Source organism: Rhinoraja longicauda, chromosome 9 (genome assembly GCF_053455715.1).
Source record: "Rhinoraja longicauda isolate Sanriku21f chromosome 9, sRhiLon1.1, whole genome shotgun sequence".
Classification (NCBI taxonomy): Eukaryota; Metazoa; Chordata; class Chondrichthyes; order Rajiformes; family Arhynchobatidae; genus Rhinoraja; species Rhinoraja longicauda.
In genome coordinates this window covers 55,759,657-55,778,485 of record NC_135961.1, presented here as the reverse complement: position 1 = coordinate 55,778,485, position 18,829 = coordinate 55,759,657, and the positions used below count along the sequence as shown (strand labels likewise).

Genomic DNA, 18,829 nt, shown 5'->3' with positions numbered 1-18,829 from the left:
TGGAGGGAATATTTAGAACGGTGCATAGATAGCAAACAAATGGGCTGCATTTTCCTGAATGGTGTCGTGTGTATGTGGTATTGAGCTGCACTCTTTAATCCAAGGAAAATGAAGAATATGCCATCACAATATTCACTTGTACCCTTTAGATCCAGGAAAGGCATTAGGAAATCAGGAGGGGGAATCACAATGTAGAACGTAACAAAAATGTCAGAAGACTGCATGGCAGATGTAGTTTAATGTGGGCAGTTTAATGAGGTTATCCACTTTGGTGGTAAGAATAGGAAGGCAGATTATTATCTGAATGGTGTCAAGTCAGGAAAAGGGGACGTACAACGAGATCTGGGTGTCCTAGTGCATCAGTCACTAAAAGGAAGCATGCAGGTACAGCAGGCAGTGAAGAAAGCCAATGGAATGTTGGCCTTCATAACAAGAGGAGTTGAGTATAGGAGCAAAGAGGTCCTTCTGCAGTTGTACAGGGCCCTAGTGAGACCGCACCTGGAGTATTGTGTGCAGTTTTGGTCTCCAAATTTGAGGAAGGATATTCTTGCTATTGAGGGCGTGCAGCGTAGGTTTACTAGGTTAATTCCCGGAATGGCGGGACTGTCGTATGTTGGAAGACTGGAGCGACTAGGCTTGTATACACTGGAATTTAGAAGGATGAGAGGGGATCTTATTGAAATATATAAGATTATTAAGGGATTGGACGCGCTAGAGGCAGGAAACATGTTCCCAATGTTGGGGGAGTCCAGAACCAGGGGGCACAGATTAAGAATAAGGGGTAGGCCATTTAGAACAGAGATGAGGAAAAACCTTTTTCAGTCAGAGAGTTGTAAATCTGTGGAATTCCCTGCCTCGAAGGCAGTGGAGGCCAATTCTCTGAATGTATTCAAGAGAGAGCTAGATTGAGCTCTTAAGGATAGCGGAGTCAGGGGGTACGGGGAGAAGGCAGGAACGGGGTACTGATTGAGAATGATCAGCCATGATCACATTGAATGGTGGTGCTGGCTCGAAGGGCCGAATGGCCTACTCCTGCACCTATTGTCTAAGAAGGGTCCCGACCCAAAACACAACCTATCCATTTTTCCCAGAGATTCTGCCTGACCTGCTGAGTGATTCCAACATTTTGTGTCTCAATGTAGAATGTCAAGTTTCTGACCTGTTGTGTAGCTACAGTATTTATGTGGCTTGTACTTTTAAGTGTTTAAACGAAGATGGTGTTTGGATGTTGATGGTTGAGAAGTAGGTGATGCTACTGTATTTGAATACAGATCTGGTGGTTAGACTCTTAGATCAGACATACTCATTATTTGTCATTTGTGCTGTACAAATTGTATGCCAATTGATTGTGCAAACTTGAATGTTATTTGAGTCTTGCTGCACATGGGCTGCATCATTATCTGAGGAACCGGAGCACGTTTTTATCAGCGGGAATCCCTACTTCTCGCATCACAATGAAAGATGATCAATGATTACACAGTTAAAGATGGTTAGGCCTGGGATACTACCCTGAGAACTCCCACTACACTCGCTCTCTGAAATCTCAAACCATTTCCCTATGAGCTGGAAAATTACATCCATGAGCAAGCGGCGCCTAACGGCAGCGGCTGACTAGCAGTCTGTCCGTCTTTTTTTTGTTGAGTGTCGGTGTTGGGATGATTTTTATATATTTTTTTTTGGTTGTGTATGTGTGGGAGGGGGTGGTGGTGTGTGGGGGAGGGTGTGGGTGGGTGGGTGTGGGGAACTTTTCTCTTCCTCATGGCGCGGGGTGCGGCTCGTCTGCGGGGCCTAACATCCCCCGGTGCGGCTCGGCCGCTGTACTTTACATCCCGGTGCGGCTTGGCCGCTGGACTTACATCGCCCGGTGCAGCTCGGCTGCGGGGCTTAACACCGCCCGGTGCAACTCGGCTGCGGGGCTTAACACCGCCCGGTGCAACTCGGCTGCGGGACTTTACATCGCCCGGTGCAGCTCGGCTGCGGGGCTTAACACCGCCCGGTGCAACTCGGCTGCGGGGCTTAACACCGCCCGGTGCAACTCGGCTGCGGGACTTAACACCGCCCGGTGCAGCTCGGCTGCGGGGCTTAACACCGCCCGGTGCAGCTCGGCTGCGGGGCTTAACACCGCCCGGTGCAACTCGGCTGCGGGACTTAACACCGCCCGGTGCGGCTCGGCTGCGGGACTTTTCACGGCTGGTGCGGCTCGGCTGCGGGACTTAACACCGCCCGGTGCGGCTCGGCTGCGGGACTTTTCACCGCTGGTGCGGCTCGGCTACGGGACTTAGCTGCGCAAGGCTTGGTCGCGGGCCTTTCATCGCCCGGTTCGGCCGCGAGACGTTTCAGCGCCCGGTGCGGGGACTGTGCGGGTCGGTCGGGGACGAGCTGTCTGTCCGTGGGCGTGGGGAAGAGAGGGGAAGTTTTGTTGCCTCCATCACAGTGAGGGGGTGTTTGGAGTCACTGTGATGGACGTTTGTGTTGGGGTTATGTGTCTTGTGTTCTTTTTTTTTTTCTATGACTGCTATGTAGTTTCGTTCGGTACTTCGGTACCGAACGACAAATAAAGCTCTGTTATACTAGAAAGCTTTCTATATTGTTCTCCAACAATACTTTTTACCTTTTTATGTAAGGGTTTCCTCCGAACAATGAAATAGTGCGAGTGCATCTTAATTTGGATAGCAGTTAAGATAAAACAAAGCAACGCGAATACTGAAGAGTAGTGTAAAGCTCCTGTTAGATTTGTTCCTGAGTATATTACCCAGAACAAATCGCAATATTCGCAACTGGTACAGCAACTGCCTCACAGCACCAGAGACTAGGGTTCAATCCTGACCTCAGGTTCTGTCTTTGTGCAGTTTGCACGTTCCCCATGATCGGGTGGGTTTCCTCCTACATGCTAAAACATGTGGGTTTGTAGGATAATTGGCTTCTATAAATTGCCCCTAATGTATAGGGAGTGTATGCGAAAGTGGGATAACATTGAACTAGTATGAACGGGTGAATGATGGCTGTCGTTGACTCGGCGGGCCGAAGGGCCTGTTTCTATGCTGCCTCTCTAAACTAAATGGGGGATCACCACTGTTCCACACTGCTCTTTAGTATCACATTGTTTTGCTTTAACTTATTACTTTTTGCCAGTGTACAAACTGATTATAGTATTTGCTTATATCACAGTATTGTTAAAAACTAAGATGTTGACATTCAAATGTTTTGTGTTGCCCCGAGAACATGGAACGCACGATATTGATGCAAGACCTACCAACTCAAGCAAAAAACATACTTTTGGAGGACCTTAGTGGGTCTGGCAGCATTTCTGGAAGGAAATGGACAAATGACATTTCGGAGATAGACACAAAATACTGGAGTAACTCAGCGAGTCAAGCAGCATCTCTTTGGAAAATGGATAGGTGACGTTTTGGGTCGGGATCTTCAGACAATGTTTCGTGTTGGTTTCCTTCTTCAGACTCACTGCCCTGGTAGGCCCATTATTTCTGCCTGCTTCACCAAACTCATCGCCTTATACCTCAGTTCTATCCGGTTCCTCCCTCCCTCCCAGTCCTTTTCCAATTACATCAGGAATGCATTCCAACACTTCCAATCACTTGGCCCCTATTGTCCTCGACGTCCAGTCCCTTTACATCTTCATTCCCCTTTGGAAAGGCCTGAGGGCCCTCCACGTTATCCTGGGACAGAGACCTAACCAGTTCCCCTAACTCTCACTTTTTCCTCTGTCTGGCAGTTGTTGGCCTCGTCCTCAACAATTTCACTATTGATTCCTCTCGCGTTCTAAAAATTCCTCCAGGAAATGGGTATTGCTCAAGATTCCAACCGTTACAGTCTCTCGTATCTCTACCTATCAACTCACTATGATCAGGTCAGGGTCCATGATATGCGAGTGCAATAAAATACATTTACTATAATTAGCACAATAAATGTTTTCCCATCATTTTCAGCAATGACTTAGCTCAATTAAATATAATATTGCTGCTGCAAAAGATGTGAATATTTCAATACAAGCATTTGTGAATGAAGAACAGAAAATGTTGGAAATATTCCATAGGCTAGGCAATATTTTTGGAGAGGGAAACAATTTCAGGTTGATCAATGCAACTGGAAAAAGTTAGAAAGGAAACAAGTTTTAAATTGCAGAGAAAGGGTGAAGGGGCAGAGAGAACAAAGGGAAGGCCTATGATGAGATCAATTCATGAGCAGTTTAAAGGCACAAGCAATACTGTCTGATCAGATCTCTGGCATTGGCAACGGTTTCCCTCTGGATTAGTTGGGAGAATATTTGCCATTTGCCCTAAATGGAACAGCAGAATACTCTTTTCTTATAATTTGAATTTACCTTAAGGGCTTGATGATGATACCCATCCAGAAAAGAGGAGCTGCCTGCAAAAACAAAACAAAAATAATAATTAATCTGCTACAAAGAACAAATGAAACACAAACACCCTTTTAAAAAAGGTATGTAGGTTAATTGGCTGGGTAAATGTAAAAATTGTCCCTAGTGGGTGTAGGATAGTGTTAATGTACGGGGATCGCTGGGCGGCACGGACTCGGAGGGCCGAAAAGGCCTGTTTCCGGCTGTATATATATGATATGATATGATATGATAAAATGATCAGAACACATTGTGAGAATTCTGAAAAGGAATCACAATTTACGAAGAGTGCAGATTTTGTTGAAAACCAAAAGCAGTTCTTTGATTATACTTGTTCTTGAGAACAGATCTACTGAATTTATTCCCACAGTAACGGTGAATGCCAAGTAATGACAGTCTCCCCAATTATATGTTATTTCGCTTAAGAAGCACGTGCTAGCTTTGTGCTTTCCCGTTAAGGCCACAGCCACTTCATCAAATGGACAAGCTAAATTCCTTCCTGTATTTCATCCAAACTTCAGGACTTTTTAAAGTGTTTTGGGCTCAAAGTGTGGAATTTGGTTTGACCTTTTGGCAAAAAATAAAATCCACTGGTCTCATAACTGACATCAAGTCACGGGAATATAATGGCCATGAACTTGACACAATTTAAATAGGTTAAATCCATCATTACATCACTTGGAAGGCTTGTAAACTTTAAAAGCTGGCATGAGCTTTGATGTATTAAATTGTTCCCATATGCTAAGAGAATTTTGACCTGATGCTTTTCCGGATCGTCTTCCTCACTTTGGAAAATAACACAATGAAATGTTGATTTTAGTTTAGCTTAGAGATACAGCACTGAAACAGGTCCTTCCTCCCACCGAGTCCTTGCCGACCATCAAACCCCGCAGGCTAATGCTGTCCTACAAACACAAGGGACAATTTACAACTATACCAAGCCAATAAGCCTACAAACCTGTATGTCTGGAATGTGGGAGGAACCTGGAGGTCCAAGAGAAAATCCACGAAGGCACAGGGAGAATGTACAAACTCCTCACAGACAGCACCCGTAGTCAGGATTGGACTCGGGTCTCTGGCGCTGTGAGGCAGCAACTCTTCCGCTGGGCCACCATGCCGCCCACTATTGAGGGGTACTTCAGGTTTCAAATATGGATCACACAATAATCCACTTCAAATCTTATGGGACTCCTTTTTTTTAATCAATTTAGAAACTCGCGGTCTGAGACACGACACTTGCAACTGACCTTGACGAAAGTGTCCACAAAGACATGGCAATCTCTGTGGCAAAAACACCACATTTAATGACGACTGGAACTAGTACTGGGATCCCTGGCTTATAGTGCTGTGATGTCATCTGACTCAGATGCTAATCAGAATAGAAACTGCTGAAAAAACTCAGCGGGTTCAGCAGCAACAGTAAAGTGAGAAACCTTGTTAAATGATTCAGGTCAAAGACTATTCAGCGTTGACTGAAAATTTAACTCTACTTCCCTTTCTGTGGGTGCTGCCTGACCTGCTGAGTGTTTCCAGCATTTTCTGCTTTTACGAGAGTTTTCCATTTGCAGTTTTTATTTATTTCCATGAAGAACTCACATAGAAAGCAAACAAAAATAATAATTCTTATATATATGTTTTATAACACTTTATATATTCAAGTACTAAGGAAAAACTGAAATATAACACATGATTAAGTTAGAAACTGATACTATAAAAAGTTTAAAGAGGTCTTAAAATCCCATATATTTGAAATGTCTGTGTGAAGAACAGAGCACACAAACATAATATTAGTTATTCTCAGTTAAAGCAGTTGCTGTACAGTAATTTTGGCTTGGTGTCCCATTAAAGTCACTGACAGATTTTTATGCTGTTTTACTATAGGACACATTAGTAAATAACTTAAATTCAGGTCAATCCGTGATTTTCCTTATTCTGCAGTACAAAATTGACTGAGTGATAGCAACCTTGAGATTTCAGTGTTACTCTATATGCATAGCGATCCTGAAATTGCTGTTCAGCATAACAGCATAAGTAGTTTTATTATCATTCATACTTCAAAATCTGAACTAAAGCCTCATCGGAATGAAAGAAAGAAAAACAGAAACACAGATTCAGAATGGCAGTCAATGCAGTTATTCAGCACCTTGGTAACTAGCCAACATTCACATTGTAATAGTTTTAATCCTGTGATATTTTCAACTTGTATAAACAGTGTGGTTTCTACCGTAATAAATTCTTCGAATAACGCCACCGACTGTCAGATTTTAGCCTGTCTTAGGGGTACATTGTTATGAAGAAAAAAATAGGATGTATTTTGTGGTTTGATTACATGGATTTTAAAATTTCAACTTTCACATTCACCTGAGATAAAAGACATTCAATATCATCTGAAAAAAAGCAATTTGGACAATCCACTGGAATACCATCTGAAATTTTACACTGAGGTGTCTGGAGTGGGACCTGTACCCACTACCTTGTGCTTCAGAGGGAAACAGCCAGAGAAAAGATGATTGTGGGAACTAGAATACCCGACAAAATTCTGTTCACATGCACATCATTACTGGAGCTCGCATCTGCTTTGCAGTGATTTTATTTTTTTAAATCATGTTGCAAGTATATCTTATGATCAATTCCCATCTCGGTTAGATGTTTTCAAAGTTGAATAGCAAATAAAAACAGGAAATTGTGTGCACCATTGCTTTTGGTCCAAGTATATATATATTTTTTAATCAGGACTGGGAGTTCAATATGACAGGATATGAAAGATTTAGAAGATAATTGGAAACGGGGAGGTGAAGCGACTACAATTTACAGAAAGGACTGTTTACAGCTATCAACAAACTTTCCATGTAGATGCCAAAGGTTAAATTACACTAATGTTGGTCTACAGGGAAGATGGACGACAAAATAAGTCAGGAAAATTAGTTAACAGTTCCAGAAAATGCTTAAAAAATATGGAGCCTTTCGACTATCTGAAAATTAACTGCCCAGAGGAGGGTAGGTAAGCAATATTAAGGAATGGAATCCTTAAAATACACAGATGATTTTTATCTAACCCTTTCTGAAAAATTCCAACAAGACAGAGTTCATTATTGGATCCAGGAAAAGGAAATTAAAAGTGATAATACAAGTTCAAATAGCGAAACAACGTGTTAATAATAACCGAAATACAGCATGTTTTTACACAATAATCAAGGACAAGTATGATCAAGGTGGAGAAATTGATTTTTTTTAAGGCCAGAGAACAGAACTTTGGAAAATAGAGTGGACTATATCAGAGGGTGGCAATTGCAAGCATTTGAACCGTTGAACTGAGTCCAGAAGAAAGAGTTCTGCCAAAAAAACAAGATCAAACTAAACACCATTGAGACGTAGGCAATGAATAAAGGCAAGGGAAAAAACCTAGGGCAAGAAAATACAGGGCACCAAGTGCAAAATCAACAGGGCTGCCCAAAGAAAGAATATGGAGGGATTCAGAAAATTAACAAAACAAGTGCACAAAACAAAATTGTAAAATGTAGCACATGCAAATAAAAAAGTAAAGCTGGTTTGAGAATAAGGATAAAATCACAATCATTACTTGCAATGCTTAAATAGTTACCAGGGTGGTAAAGTAAGGATCAGATTTGAAAGTATATTGTCATATTTAAAATAAAATTAGACTATAAAACACATGGGACAAACAGAAAACGTGCTAATTTTTTTAAAAATCTAGAGATAGTGGAGGTACTATCACATATTCATTAGATGCAGCAATAGAGGCTTGGTAGATAAAGTGCACATACGCTTTGGACCAGTTAGCTCATCAGTGATAGGAAGACAGCTAAGAAATGGAAATGCGGATGGAAACTAGTAACAACGAAAAGTTAGCGTGGATTTTAAAAGAGAAAGTCTTACTTGCCCAAACTCATTGCATTAACTGAGGTAGAGTAAGCATGGATAATGTTGCTGGGATAGTTTATCTGGATTTTCAAAAGACCTTAAATAAGATACCGCTAGGTATAATGAGCGCATGCCAATTCAGAAGAAATACACGAGAATGAATAAATAGCTGGCTTCAAGCCAAATGCAGAAATCAGAAAATCAAAGTAAACGTAATCTGTTTGGAATGGTAGACAGAGAGTCACAAAGATTGAGACTACGCCAAACTTACAATTTATATTAACTACTTTAACTTTGGAACCAAAACTGATTTTTAAACCTGCAAATACCCCAATGCTGTTATGTCTTGACCATATTATTGCAACACACTGCTGGATATGCTAACTTGTTTAATCCTTCAATGGCTTGAGGAACTTTAAACTTCTGAAGCACAACATTCTGTTCGTTCATAACACGTATGCTCAACGAACTACTCTGGCTCCCACTCAAGCAATTATTCCATTTAACATTGCTTTCAAATCTATTTACAGTCCGGCCTAATCTATGTAACTTCCTCCAGTGCTACAAGCCAGCAAAGTGCCTGCATTTGCCCAAATGTATTTCTTAATCATCCTTAAGTTTGATTATTATGGCAACTGCCCTATGTTTATATATTCAGTTGTGCTGCTGCAAAAACGAATTTTATTGTTCGATCTGGGACATTTGACAATAAAACATTCTTGACTCTCTTGACCTTTCAAGACCCTAAGTTCTTCGATAATCTCCATACTGCTCTCTTCTCTTGAGATGTTCCTGAAAGCCTACCAAGCTTCCGCACTGCCATCTTGTTATGTGGATCAGTGCTGACTTTTGATTGTTATCTTTCCTCCTGATACAGGTTCATAATGCAGGTTCCTGGTGCAATATGCAAGGATTGTTTCAGGCTTGGTTGCAGCAAAAAAAGTAGGAATAAATTTGTCATTCTCAGGTTGGCAGCTTGTAAATTATGGAATGCCACTGAATCAGTGCTTGGATTCAATCTACAGCAGTCATTTAGTTGAGGGCGTGAAATAAAATGCATCCAAATTCACTTAAAAGTAATTTGGAAAATCTTCAAGTATGATGGAAAGAAAGATCAAAATAATATGGAAAAGCAAATTGAATGGATAAAATGTTTCCAGATGGAGTACAATATGGAAAATGCAATAATATTTACTCTGGTAAAAATAGAAAATGGATGTATTTTCTCTCTGATGAAAGTATCAACCTATAACATACACCCTCTTTCTCTCTCCACAGATGGTGCTTGGCCTGCAGGGCATTTCCAATGTTTTCTATTTTTATTTCAGACTTTCAACACCTGCAATATTTTGCTTTCCTACTGCCTGAGAATGTCCAGTTGCTGAGTTTGTTTAAGACTGAGGTCAATTGATTTCTGGACACTATGACAATCAAAGGATACGGTGATATGATTGGCAAGTGAAGGCAAGAGAGAACGTCAGCCACAATCTTACCAAATGACAAAGCATGCTGGGGGGGGGTGGTCGACCAGTTTATTCCTGCTCCTATTTATGTTCATGGTTATAGCAACTATAATTAAGGTCGTATGCCAGTGTATAGCTATATATGTTTTATTTATAAACATATTTCAAGTATCTCTGCTGGGAAACTGAGAGGGTATATGACTAGGAAGGAACTACAGATGCTGGTTTAAACCAAAGTGCATCACTTGTGGAATCTACAAGACCCTTGAAGGCAAATAAGTGAATGTTAATGGTACCCTGCAGAGGCACCTTGTTACAGATTAGCTTCTGATTGAAATGCTGCTACCCTAGTTCTACCCTAAGCATTTGAGAACAGAACGTACAGGCTTGATCGCGAACAACCGTGCAATAGTGCAGAAGGTGAACCATAACATTTTGCCCTCCAGGCTGCACACAGCTGTTTAAAAAAAAGCTTATTGATCTTGGAAATGTTGAGAAAATTTTAAGACTTAACTGCCGCTGTTGGCAACCATTAGAATCCAGTTCAAAAAACATATTTACTGTATTTGGATTCTCCCCAAAATCTGGAAGCGTTAAATATTCAATGACTGAATTTAACTCAATGTTACACACTGCCAAGCTTTCATCGCTGATGTTAATGCCCCAGACTACTGGGCATTCAATGGCTCATCTCCGACACAGAAAAAGATTGATATTACAGACTGAAGCAGGAATTACAACTTCAGGTGCCGTGTACAAATATTTACTTTTTGTACTCCCTTTTCTAAAGCGTTGGCCGGGGAGAGCCCCAGGAAAAATGGTGGCGAGAAAAAGCCTCCTGTAGTAGCAGAAAAGGGTTTGAGTTCGTGCATTGATGGATGCTACAGAATTTTGCAAACCAACTGAAAGCTATCCTTTGCACATTTCGCTATCTGCATAGACTTCCTATTCCCTCCCTTTCTAACCCACAAACCCAAGACACAGTAGAAACAAGGAACTTTTCTGGTTTACAAAAAAGGACAGGAGTAATTCAACAGGTCGGGCAGCATCTCTAGAGAACATGTATAGGTGACGTCGGGGATGCCTTCTTCCGACACAGACAAGGGAAGGTGCTCAAAGGACTTCCCTACCTTTATTCTGCACCACTACCTTTACAATATTGTGTAGGAAGGAGCTGCAGATGTTGGTTTACACCGGAAATAGGCACAAAATGCTGGAATAACTCAGATGGTCAGGCAGCATCTCTGAAGAAAAGGAACAGGATTGTAATTAGGTAGACTGTTGCCTGGGGCATTCCACTGCCCTCAATGGCCAATGCCCAACACCATTGAGGTGGCTTCTGGACAATAGTCCCACACAGGGATTTATACCTATTAAAACCAGGCAACACTTGCAAATGGCTCACTGCAAATCATATGTTAATTAGTTATCAGTCATTTAATTAATTAGGAAACAACTGCAGGTGCTGGAAATCTGAAATAAAACCACAAAATACTGTAAACACTTAACAAGTCAGACAGACTCTGTGAAGTCTAAAATAATTCTAACCACTAGTATCACATTGATTTGATATTACATGGTTATCACAATGAATCGCAGAGTTATTAAGTTGGTTCAACCAGAAGATATCATGTCGACTAATTCTGACACCAGTTACGTTGATTTTGTACTGTGTTACTTACCACCTTAAATTACCATTCCTGACATTGATTCAAGTTCCAACTGCATAGAAACAAAATAGTAACAGAGCACACAATCTCTTTGCATCAGAAAGGCTGAATCAGCACATTGGGTCACGTAATTACCCCACTCCCTTTCTCTTCACGCAGCCATGCGACATCCATCTTCTCACGTACACAATCAATTACCGTTTTAATGCAACCATTACATCAAAATCCATGTAAACAGTAACCATAACATTTCACTGCGCTGAAAAATCTGCACCCCTTCCTGTTCTTTTAGCAATTATCTTGAATCTATTTCTTGTGGTTACTGACCTTCATGCCAGTTCAAATAACTTCTCTCTGTCTACTCGATTGAGCCATCGTTTGTGCAATAATTGTGGTTTTAATCATAGTGTGGACTATGTGCTTCACAACTCCAGTGACCCAGATCCAATCCTGCCCTGTAATGCAATCTCGGTGGCACAAACAGAGAACTGGGTTTGATCCTGACCACAAGTGCTTATCTGTATCGAGTTTGCACGTTCTCCCTGTGACCTGCATGGGTTTCTCGTGGAAACTCCTGTTTCCTCCCACACTCCAAAGATGTATTTTTGTAGGCTACTTTGCTTGGTATAAATGTAAATTTGCCCTAGTGTGTGTGTAGGATAGTGTTAGTGTGCAGGGATCGCTATCAGCGTGGACTCGGTGGGCTGAAGGGCCTGTTTCGCGCTCTATCTCTAAATTAATTTAAACTAAAATTAGCAAAGATGGTTTGGATGGATGGCTAAGTACCCATTGCAAGTTGTGCTCAGGTAGGTAGTGGAAAGTGGGGAAGTTCAGGAGAATAGGTCGAGTATAAATGGTTGCTTGATGGTCAGCGCACGTGCTGCATGGGTCCAATGGAAATTAATTCTTCCATGAAGACCTCATTATCTGTAGTATAAATTGATTAATGACCTTTACAAATGGTTTAATAAACAAATCGCTAGGGTCTTGCAACAGGCCGGGTAGCTCTGAGGAACAATCGGTCCGAAGGGCCCGACCCTTCGGGCCCTTGATCTATGTCATCCAGAGTGGCTGCCAGACCAGCGGAGTTACTCTAACAGTTTATCGTTTTTCTGCTAATCAACATCTGCAGTTGCTTGTGTCTTCAGGAACATTCACAGTCTGGATTTTAATTTTTTTTGATGGGTCCACCCACACCTCCCATCTGTTTAAGGCATGCGGATCACTAATAAACAACAAGGCCAAGAATTCAGAAGCAATTCAGAATTCAGAAGCGAATTCAGAAGCAATTCAGAATTCAGAAGCAAATTCAGAAGCAATTGTGACAAGTCTCAACAACGGGTGGAGACTGGAGTGATGGAGGAACAAAATTATTCCTTCAGCATTTTTATTTACATTTTGAAACAACTTGGAACTTCTTTTTAATCTTTTTTAAATTGTTAAACATTTGAAGATGTAATCTTCTTTCACAAAAGATAGCGGCGGGCAAGTAGCAGCTGAGATGTGCTGAAGAGAAAGCTAGACACACATGGGAGAGAGGAGCAGATGACCTTGGCAATAGGCTGAAAAGAACTATGTGGCTGATTGTTCACGTGGCCATTTCAGTCAACATAGATCTGTTGACTCAAATAGCCATTGCACTGTGGAGACAACATGTAGTGATGCTCGTTGCTCGGGTTCAATGGGAAGCTAAAAGCTGTTTATCTTCTGACAAAATAGGGGCATTGTCATAGAATGTGTGAGAAGTGTTGTAAAAAGATCCCTGCAATTGCAGCACTAATTACCCAAAGCATAAGGTCATAAGTGATAGGAACAGATTTAGGCCATTCGGCCCATCAGGTCTACTCCACCATTCAATCATGGCTGATCTATCCCTCCCTCTTAACCCCATTTTCCTGCCTTCTCCCCAAAGCCCCTGACACCCGCACTAATCAAGAATCTATCTATCTCCACCTTAAAAATATCAATTGAAGCAGTAAAAAAATAATCCATTAAACGTTTCAGGTAAAAGCAACCTATTGCTCCACTGATTTATTCACAAAATGCTGGAGTAACTCAGCAGGTCAGGCAGCATCTCGGGAGAGAAGGAATGGGTGACGTTTCGGGTCGAGACCCTTCTTCAGACTGAAGAAGGGTCTCGACCCGAAACGTCACCCATTCCTTCTCTCCCGAGATGCTGCCTGACCTGCTGAGTTACTCCAGCATTTTGTGAATAAATCGATTTGTACCAACATCTGCAGTTATTTTCTCCACTGGTTCAGCAAGTTCTTACAAGATTTCCTTGAAGTACAACTTTAATCTACTTCATACAGTCACTCAACACCAGCTAAAATAAGGAACTGAGTATTTGCGGCAATGTGGCGCAGTGGTAAAGTTACTACCTTACAGCGCCAGAGACCCGAGTTCGATCCTGCTTTAGTAAAAATCGTAATTGTCCCGAGTGTGTAGGATAATGCTAGTGAATGGGGAACGATGGTCGGCACAGACTCGATGGGCCGAACACCCTGCTTCTGTGTTGTATCTCTAAAACTAAAACTGGTAAATTGATTGGTTAAGTATAGATTCATATCGCACAAAAACAAGCTTATAAGCCCCCCATGTTACTGCGGACCATCAAATTCCATCTATCTGTTGATATCCAAATGGTTGACTTCTTTTCCTCCAGGTAGCTCTTTGGTTGGCAAATGATGAATTGGTAAGGGAATTGCCTTCACAAAGGCAATCTTTTAGCATCTCAATAATCAGGAAAAGCATCAATTACTGTTAAAAGGACTCTGAGGTGCATGAAAGGAAAGGAGACAGCCAGTCTCAACAAAGTCAAGGACTACAAATTCTGGGTACAATTAAAAGTTGCCTCGTTTAAGAAAAATGATCCACTGGTGTTGAGTAATATGACAAGTTCATCACCTTACATTACCAAACAAAAACAAGGAGCAACAGTGATCAAGTCGATGTATTTACAGGTATTGAGAGATCAATTCTCATTCGTCTGAACCATTTATCTCATTGCTTTTTTGACATGTATGATTCAGCTTATGAAATATCACAACCAAGTGGTGCACAGAGTTGTGCTTTGTCAACCCTGACAAATGGATAGGGGCTGAAATAAGCCCATGGTTGGGTATCTAGTCCATCAGTATGGGAGTTAGTTCAGGTAGTTTGGAGAATTGCATATGTGGGTAAGCAACGGCAATATATTGGGTCTACCATGTTAAATTGGCCACTGCCAAGGAAGGCCAAAGCAGAGGGAACAATCCAAAGTTTTTTAAGTTAGGGCTAAGAGACCAAATGTTAGGACTTTATGGCAAGGTTAAAAAAAGATCAGTTTTAACAGTAGAGTTATGCATCTATTTCAAAGCGGTGCAGTCCATCTCTCCCAAGATATACCAAAAGCTCAAAAGTACATAAAGTCCGGGAGTAACTCAGCAGGTTGGGCAGCATCTCTGGAGAACACGATTAGGTGACGTTCGGATCGGGACCAAATGCTGCTGGCCCATTACCTAATTGTTCAACGACTAGCACGAGTTACGCAGTGCCTCGATTTTAAACTTTCCAGTCCTGTTTCTGTTGTGATATTGCAAGGACTACTTTGTTGTATCACAAGGACTACTTTGTTTGCCCGCGTAGTAACATGTATATAAGAGAATGAGGTGATTTGGTGGTCACTCTAGTTCCAGGTGGCTGTGGAATAAACAGCCTGGATTTAAGCTCCAGCTTTCAAACCTTTTTAAACACGTGTACTTGTGGTCCTTCGTGAGTCATAACAAAGGCATAACAGATACCGGACCACGAAGTACAACAGTTTCAAACCTCCAAGTCACACCCCACTCCATCCATGACATCGATCCAGGTCCCACAATACTCCTAGGTTTTATTCATCTTTAAATTAAGTTGCTCCATCACTGGGTGCTGCTTTCAGCTCTCAAGGTTCTCCATCTTTAGAATTCCCTTTCTAAATACCTGACTCGCAACCTTGTTCTTTCTCAAAAGATTCATTACTTCACTACTCAAGCTATTGGTCATCAGCCTGATGGGTTTTTAACTGTTAAGCGTTATTTATTTAAATCAGTAATGTTCTCGTGAAGCTGTTGAATTTTTATTCTGTCAAGCGACTCTATACAAAAGGAGAAGTATCATTGTTGATAGCCTCTACCTTTACTGCTCCTCACATGGGAACATTCTTGGTATCTATGCTGTCAAAGTCCTTCATTAGTTAAAAAAACTTTCAGTCATCCTTCTACCTTTTATTTACAAGGAAGAGACCCAACTCTTTTCATTGCTTTCCTGATAAATACAGTTTGGGTATCATTGCCAATTTGTACATTTCCAGCGCCTATTCATCCTCTTAATACGATCAGACTGCACACAATTTTCCAAGTGTGGTCTAACCAACATTTGGTCCATGTTTACCACAAGTACTTTAATCTAGTTAGTGAAACTCCAATGTTCCTCGCTTTTAGCAGTTAGAGTACATACTCCCAGATCCCTTCATTCGTCAATTTCTTATTATTTTCTAAATAATGACCTAATTTTCCTTAACAAAATATAATAACTCAAACATACGGAAAATTATTTTCTAATATTTGCTCAGTCTTATTTTGTCATTTAATACCAGTCTCTTTGAGTTAACCATCTTTCCAATCTGATCTTGTCAACAAATTTCAAAACTATAATTCAATAACCTAAATATTTGACAGGTATTTTTAAGTTCAAATTTAGATCCCCTGTCAGCACAACGGGAAACAGACAGTATTTAGCTAAAATGAGAGTTAAAAGGTTTTTTGCACTGGGAGCTGTCGGTAGAAGGAAATTACAATGAGAAAGAGGGATGGCATAAAATAGTATTTTATTCTAAAGAGGAAAATTTAAAAGGGGAGCAAGAACAAAATACTTTTGGTGAACTGACAAAAATAGGACAAATATTCACTGTGTTGCGAGAATAACCTCAATCCTTAATAATCTAGAAATTACAGAATGGCTGAAATTTTTTCCGCAGCATCCTTTTGAAAGGCCATCAACCTGACCTCTCGAGAATTGCTGCACGACCTTACTGTGTCTTGCTGTCATTTACTTTTTCAGATTTTTCTATTGTCTCTAATTCCCCTTCATCCCCAGGGCCATGAGCTGCTATGAACCGGTCCTGCTGAGCCGGATAGTCACAACGCATAGTGTTCCGGCACAGATCAACTTGCACTTTATCCTGTCTAAAACTGTTACAATTGTTTCATTGGGTTGCTGTTGTCTAAATTAATTAAATTATTGCATCGTATGGGAGGCGCATTCCCAATCTCGTTGTACCCCTGGGTACAATGACAATAAAGATATATTGTATTGTATTGTATTGTACCCTTCAAAATGACCCTCCACTTTCCTCCCCCTTTATGTCCATGCCCACTTATTATAATGCCGAACAATTTGTCCCCACAGCCATTGTTCATCTTCATCAATCGTCCGCCAAGCATCCGGTATTGTAAACAATGAGAGGCGAGGAGTTCACGCTATCTCGAGTCAGCTCCTTCTCCCAGCCCTGGAATGAAGGTTGCCAGCGTTTCAGCAGCGCTGAGTCTCTTGACCAAAGCTGACCGCTAGATTACTGGCATTGCTCTTTGATTCCTTCACCACCTCCTGGTTCGTTCTTCTTGGGCAGCTGACGACTCAACAGTATGAATATTGATTTCTCTAACTTCAAGTAATCCATGCTTCCCCTCTCTCTCTCTGTCCCTCCCCAACCAGCTTCACTGTCCTCCTGATTCATTTTACTGATTGTATGCCTTGTTGTCATCTTCCCCTCAGTTAACAATGAACCACTCTACATTTTCTTGCTCATTGTCTGCTTTGTTGTTTTCATATCTTACCCTTCCATATCTCCAGTCTCCCTCTCCCCTGTCTCTCAGTCTGAAAAAGGGTCTCAAACCTAAACATCACCCATTCTTGCTCTTCAGATTCGCAGCGTGACTCCAACATCTTGTATCTATCTATGTTCTATATATCCTCAAGTGGCAAGCCGGGCACCTTGCCCACCATCACCTGCACCGTGACCACCGTGACACCCACAAATCTCTGCTGCCTTTCACACCCCCTCCTTGAGGTGCTGGAGAAGGAGGAAAGGGGAGAAGGAGGAAAGGGGAGGAGGAGGAAAGGGGAGGAGGAGGAAAGGGGAGATGGAGGAAAGGGGAGAAGGAGGAAAGGGGAGAAGGAGGAAAGGGGAGATGGAGGAAAGGGGAGATGGAGGAAAGGGGGGATGGAGGAAAGGGGGGATGGAGGAAAGGGGGGATGGAGGAAAGGGGGGATGGAGGAAAGGGGAGATGGAGGAAAGGGGAGATGGAGGAAAGGGGGGATGGAGGAAAGGGGAGATGGAGGAAAGGGGAGAAGGAGGAAAGGGGAGAATGAGGAAAGGGGAGAATGAGGAAAGGGGAGAATGAGGAAAGGGGAGAAGAAGAAAAAGAGAAGGGGAGAAGGGGAAAAATAGGAGAGGGGAAGGAGAAAGAGGAGGAAGGGAGAAGGAGAAAAGAAGGAGGGGGAGAAGGACAGAAGGAGGAGGGGGAGAAGGAGAAATGGGAGTAGGAGGGGGAGGCGAAGGGAGAGACGGACTGAGGGGCGACTGTAGTGCCACTGACAGGAGCCCGCTCGGCCGAGTGAACCCGGAGATCGGGCGATGATGAGTGGGTGGGTAGGCGGTCGATCGACAGCGCGCCCCGGCCCCCGTACCCGCGGTTCCCCGCCACCTACCCAGGTACTTGCGGAGCTCCAGCAGCAGGGCGGGCGCGCCGCCGTTGAGCTGGTAGCAAAGCGAGGCGAGGCTCAGCAGGAGCACCGAGGCCAGGCACAGGCCGTAGTCCCGCAGCGAACACTTGAGCAGCTTCCTCAGCACCACCATCATCAGCCGCCTCGCCCGCACCGACCCTCCTCCCATCGGGCTGCCGCTCCGCCGCCGACTGCCCGCTCGCAGATCATCGGCAACGGCCACCGCAGCACAGCGCCCAGGCAGGCTCAGACTGACAGGCGGGGGTGCTCCCGCCCCGCCCCGACCCGACCTCCTCCGCTCACAACGCCCCCTGCAGTGCCGGCTGTAGCACCGCACCTCAACCAGACCTCCGCTCACATCGCCCCCTGCTGTGCCGGCTGTAGCACCGCACCTCAACCAGACCTCCGCTCACATCGCCCCCTGCTGCACCGCACCTTAACGTTCCGGCTCCGGGCTGGACCTCCGCCCGCTGCGCCCCCTACAACCCCTGCTGTATCACCGCACGTCAAGAATCAATAGTCAAGAGGTTTTTTTCAAAGGCCTTTTATTGTCACGTATACCAATTGAGGTACAGTGATATTTTCGTATTACCACACAGCCATACTAAAAAAAAAGCAACAAGACACACAACTACATAAAAGTTAACATAAACACCTACCACAGGGGATTCCACACTCCTCACTGTGATGTA

The 18,829-nt window shown here is 42.8% G+C and overlaps 1 protein-coding gene across 5 annotated transcripts in view; it reads right to left on the bottom strand.

Annotated features, from left to right (window-relative positions):
* The window catches only part of usta (uronyl 2-sulfotransferase a), a 70,621-nt gene extending 52,185 nt beyond the window's left edge, over nucleotides 1-18,436 (bottom strand). For all 5 annotated transcript variants that reach the window (XR_013547652.1, XM_078405534.1, XM_078405535.1 and 2 more), the window contains exons 1-2: nucleotides 18,123-18,436; nucleotides 4,343-4,386 (exon numbers count right to left, since the gene is read on the bottom strand). Coding sequence is in view for 4 of the 5 variants with exons in the window: in XM_078405534.1 (XP_078261660.1) it covers nucleotides 4,343-4,386; nucleotides 18,123-18,306 (228 nt within the window). In the remaining variant the exon portion in view is untranslated. The remainder of the gene's footprint in view (nucleotides 1-4,342; nucleotides 4,387-18,122) is intronic.
* Nucleotides 18,437-18,829: the final 393 nt, after the last annotated feature.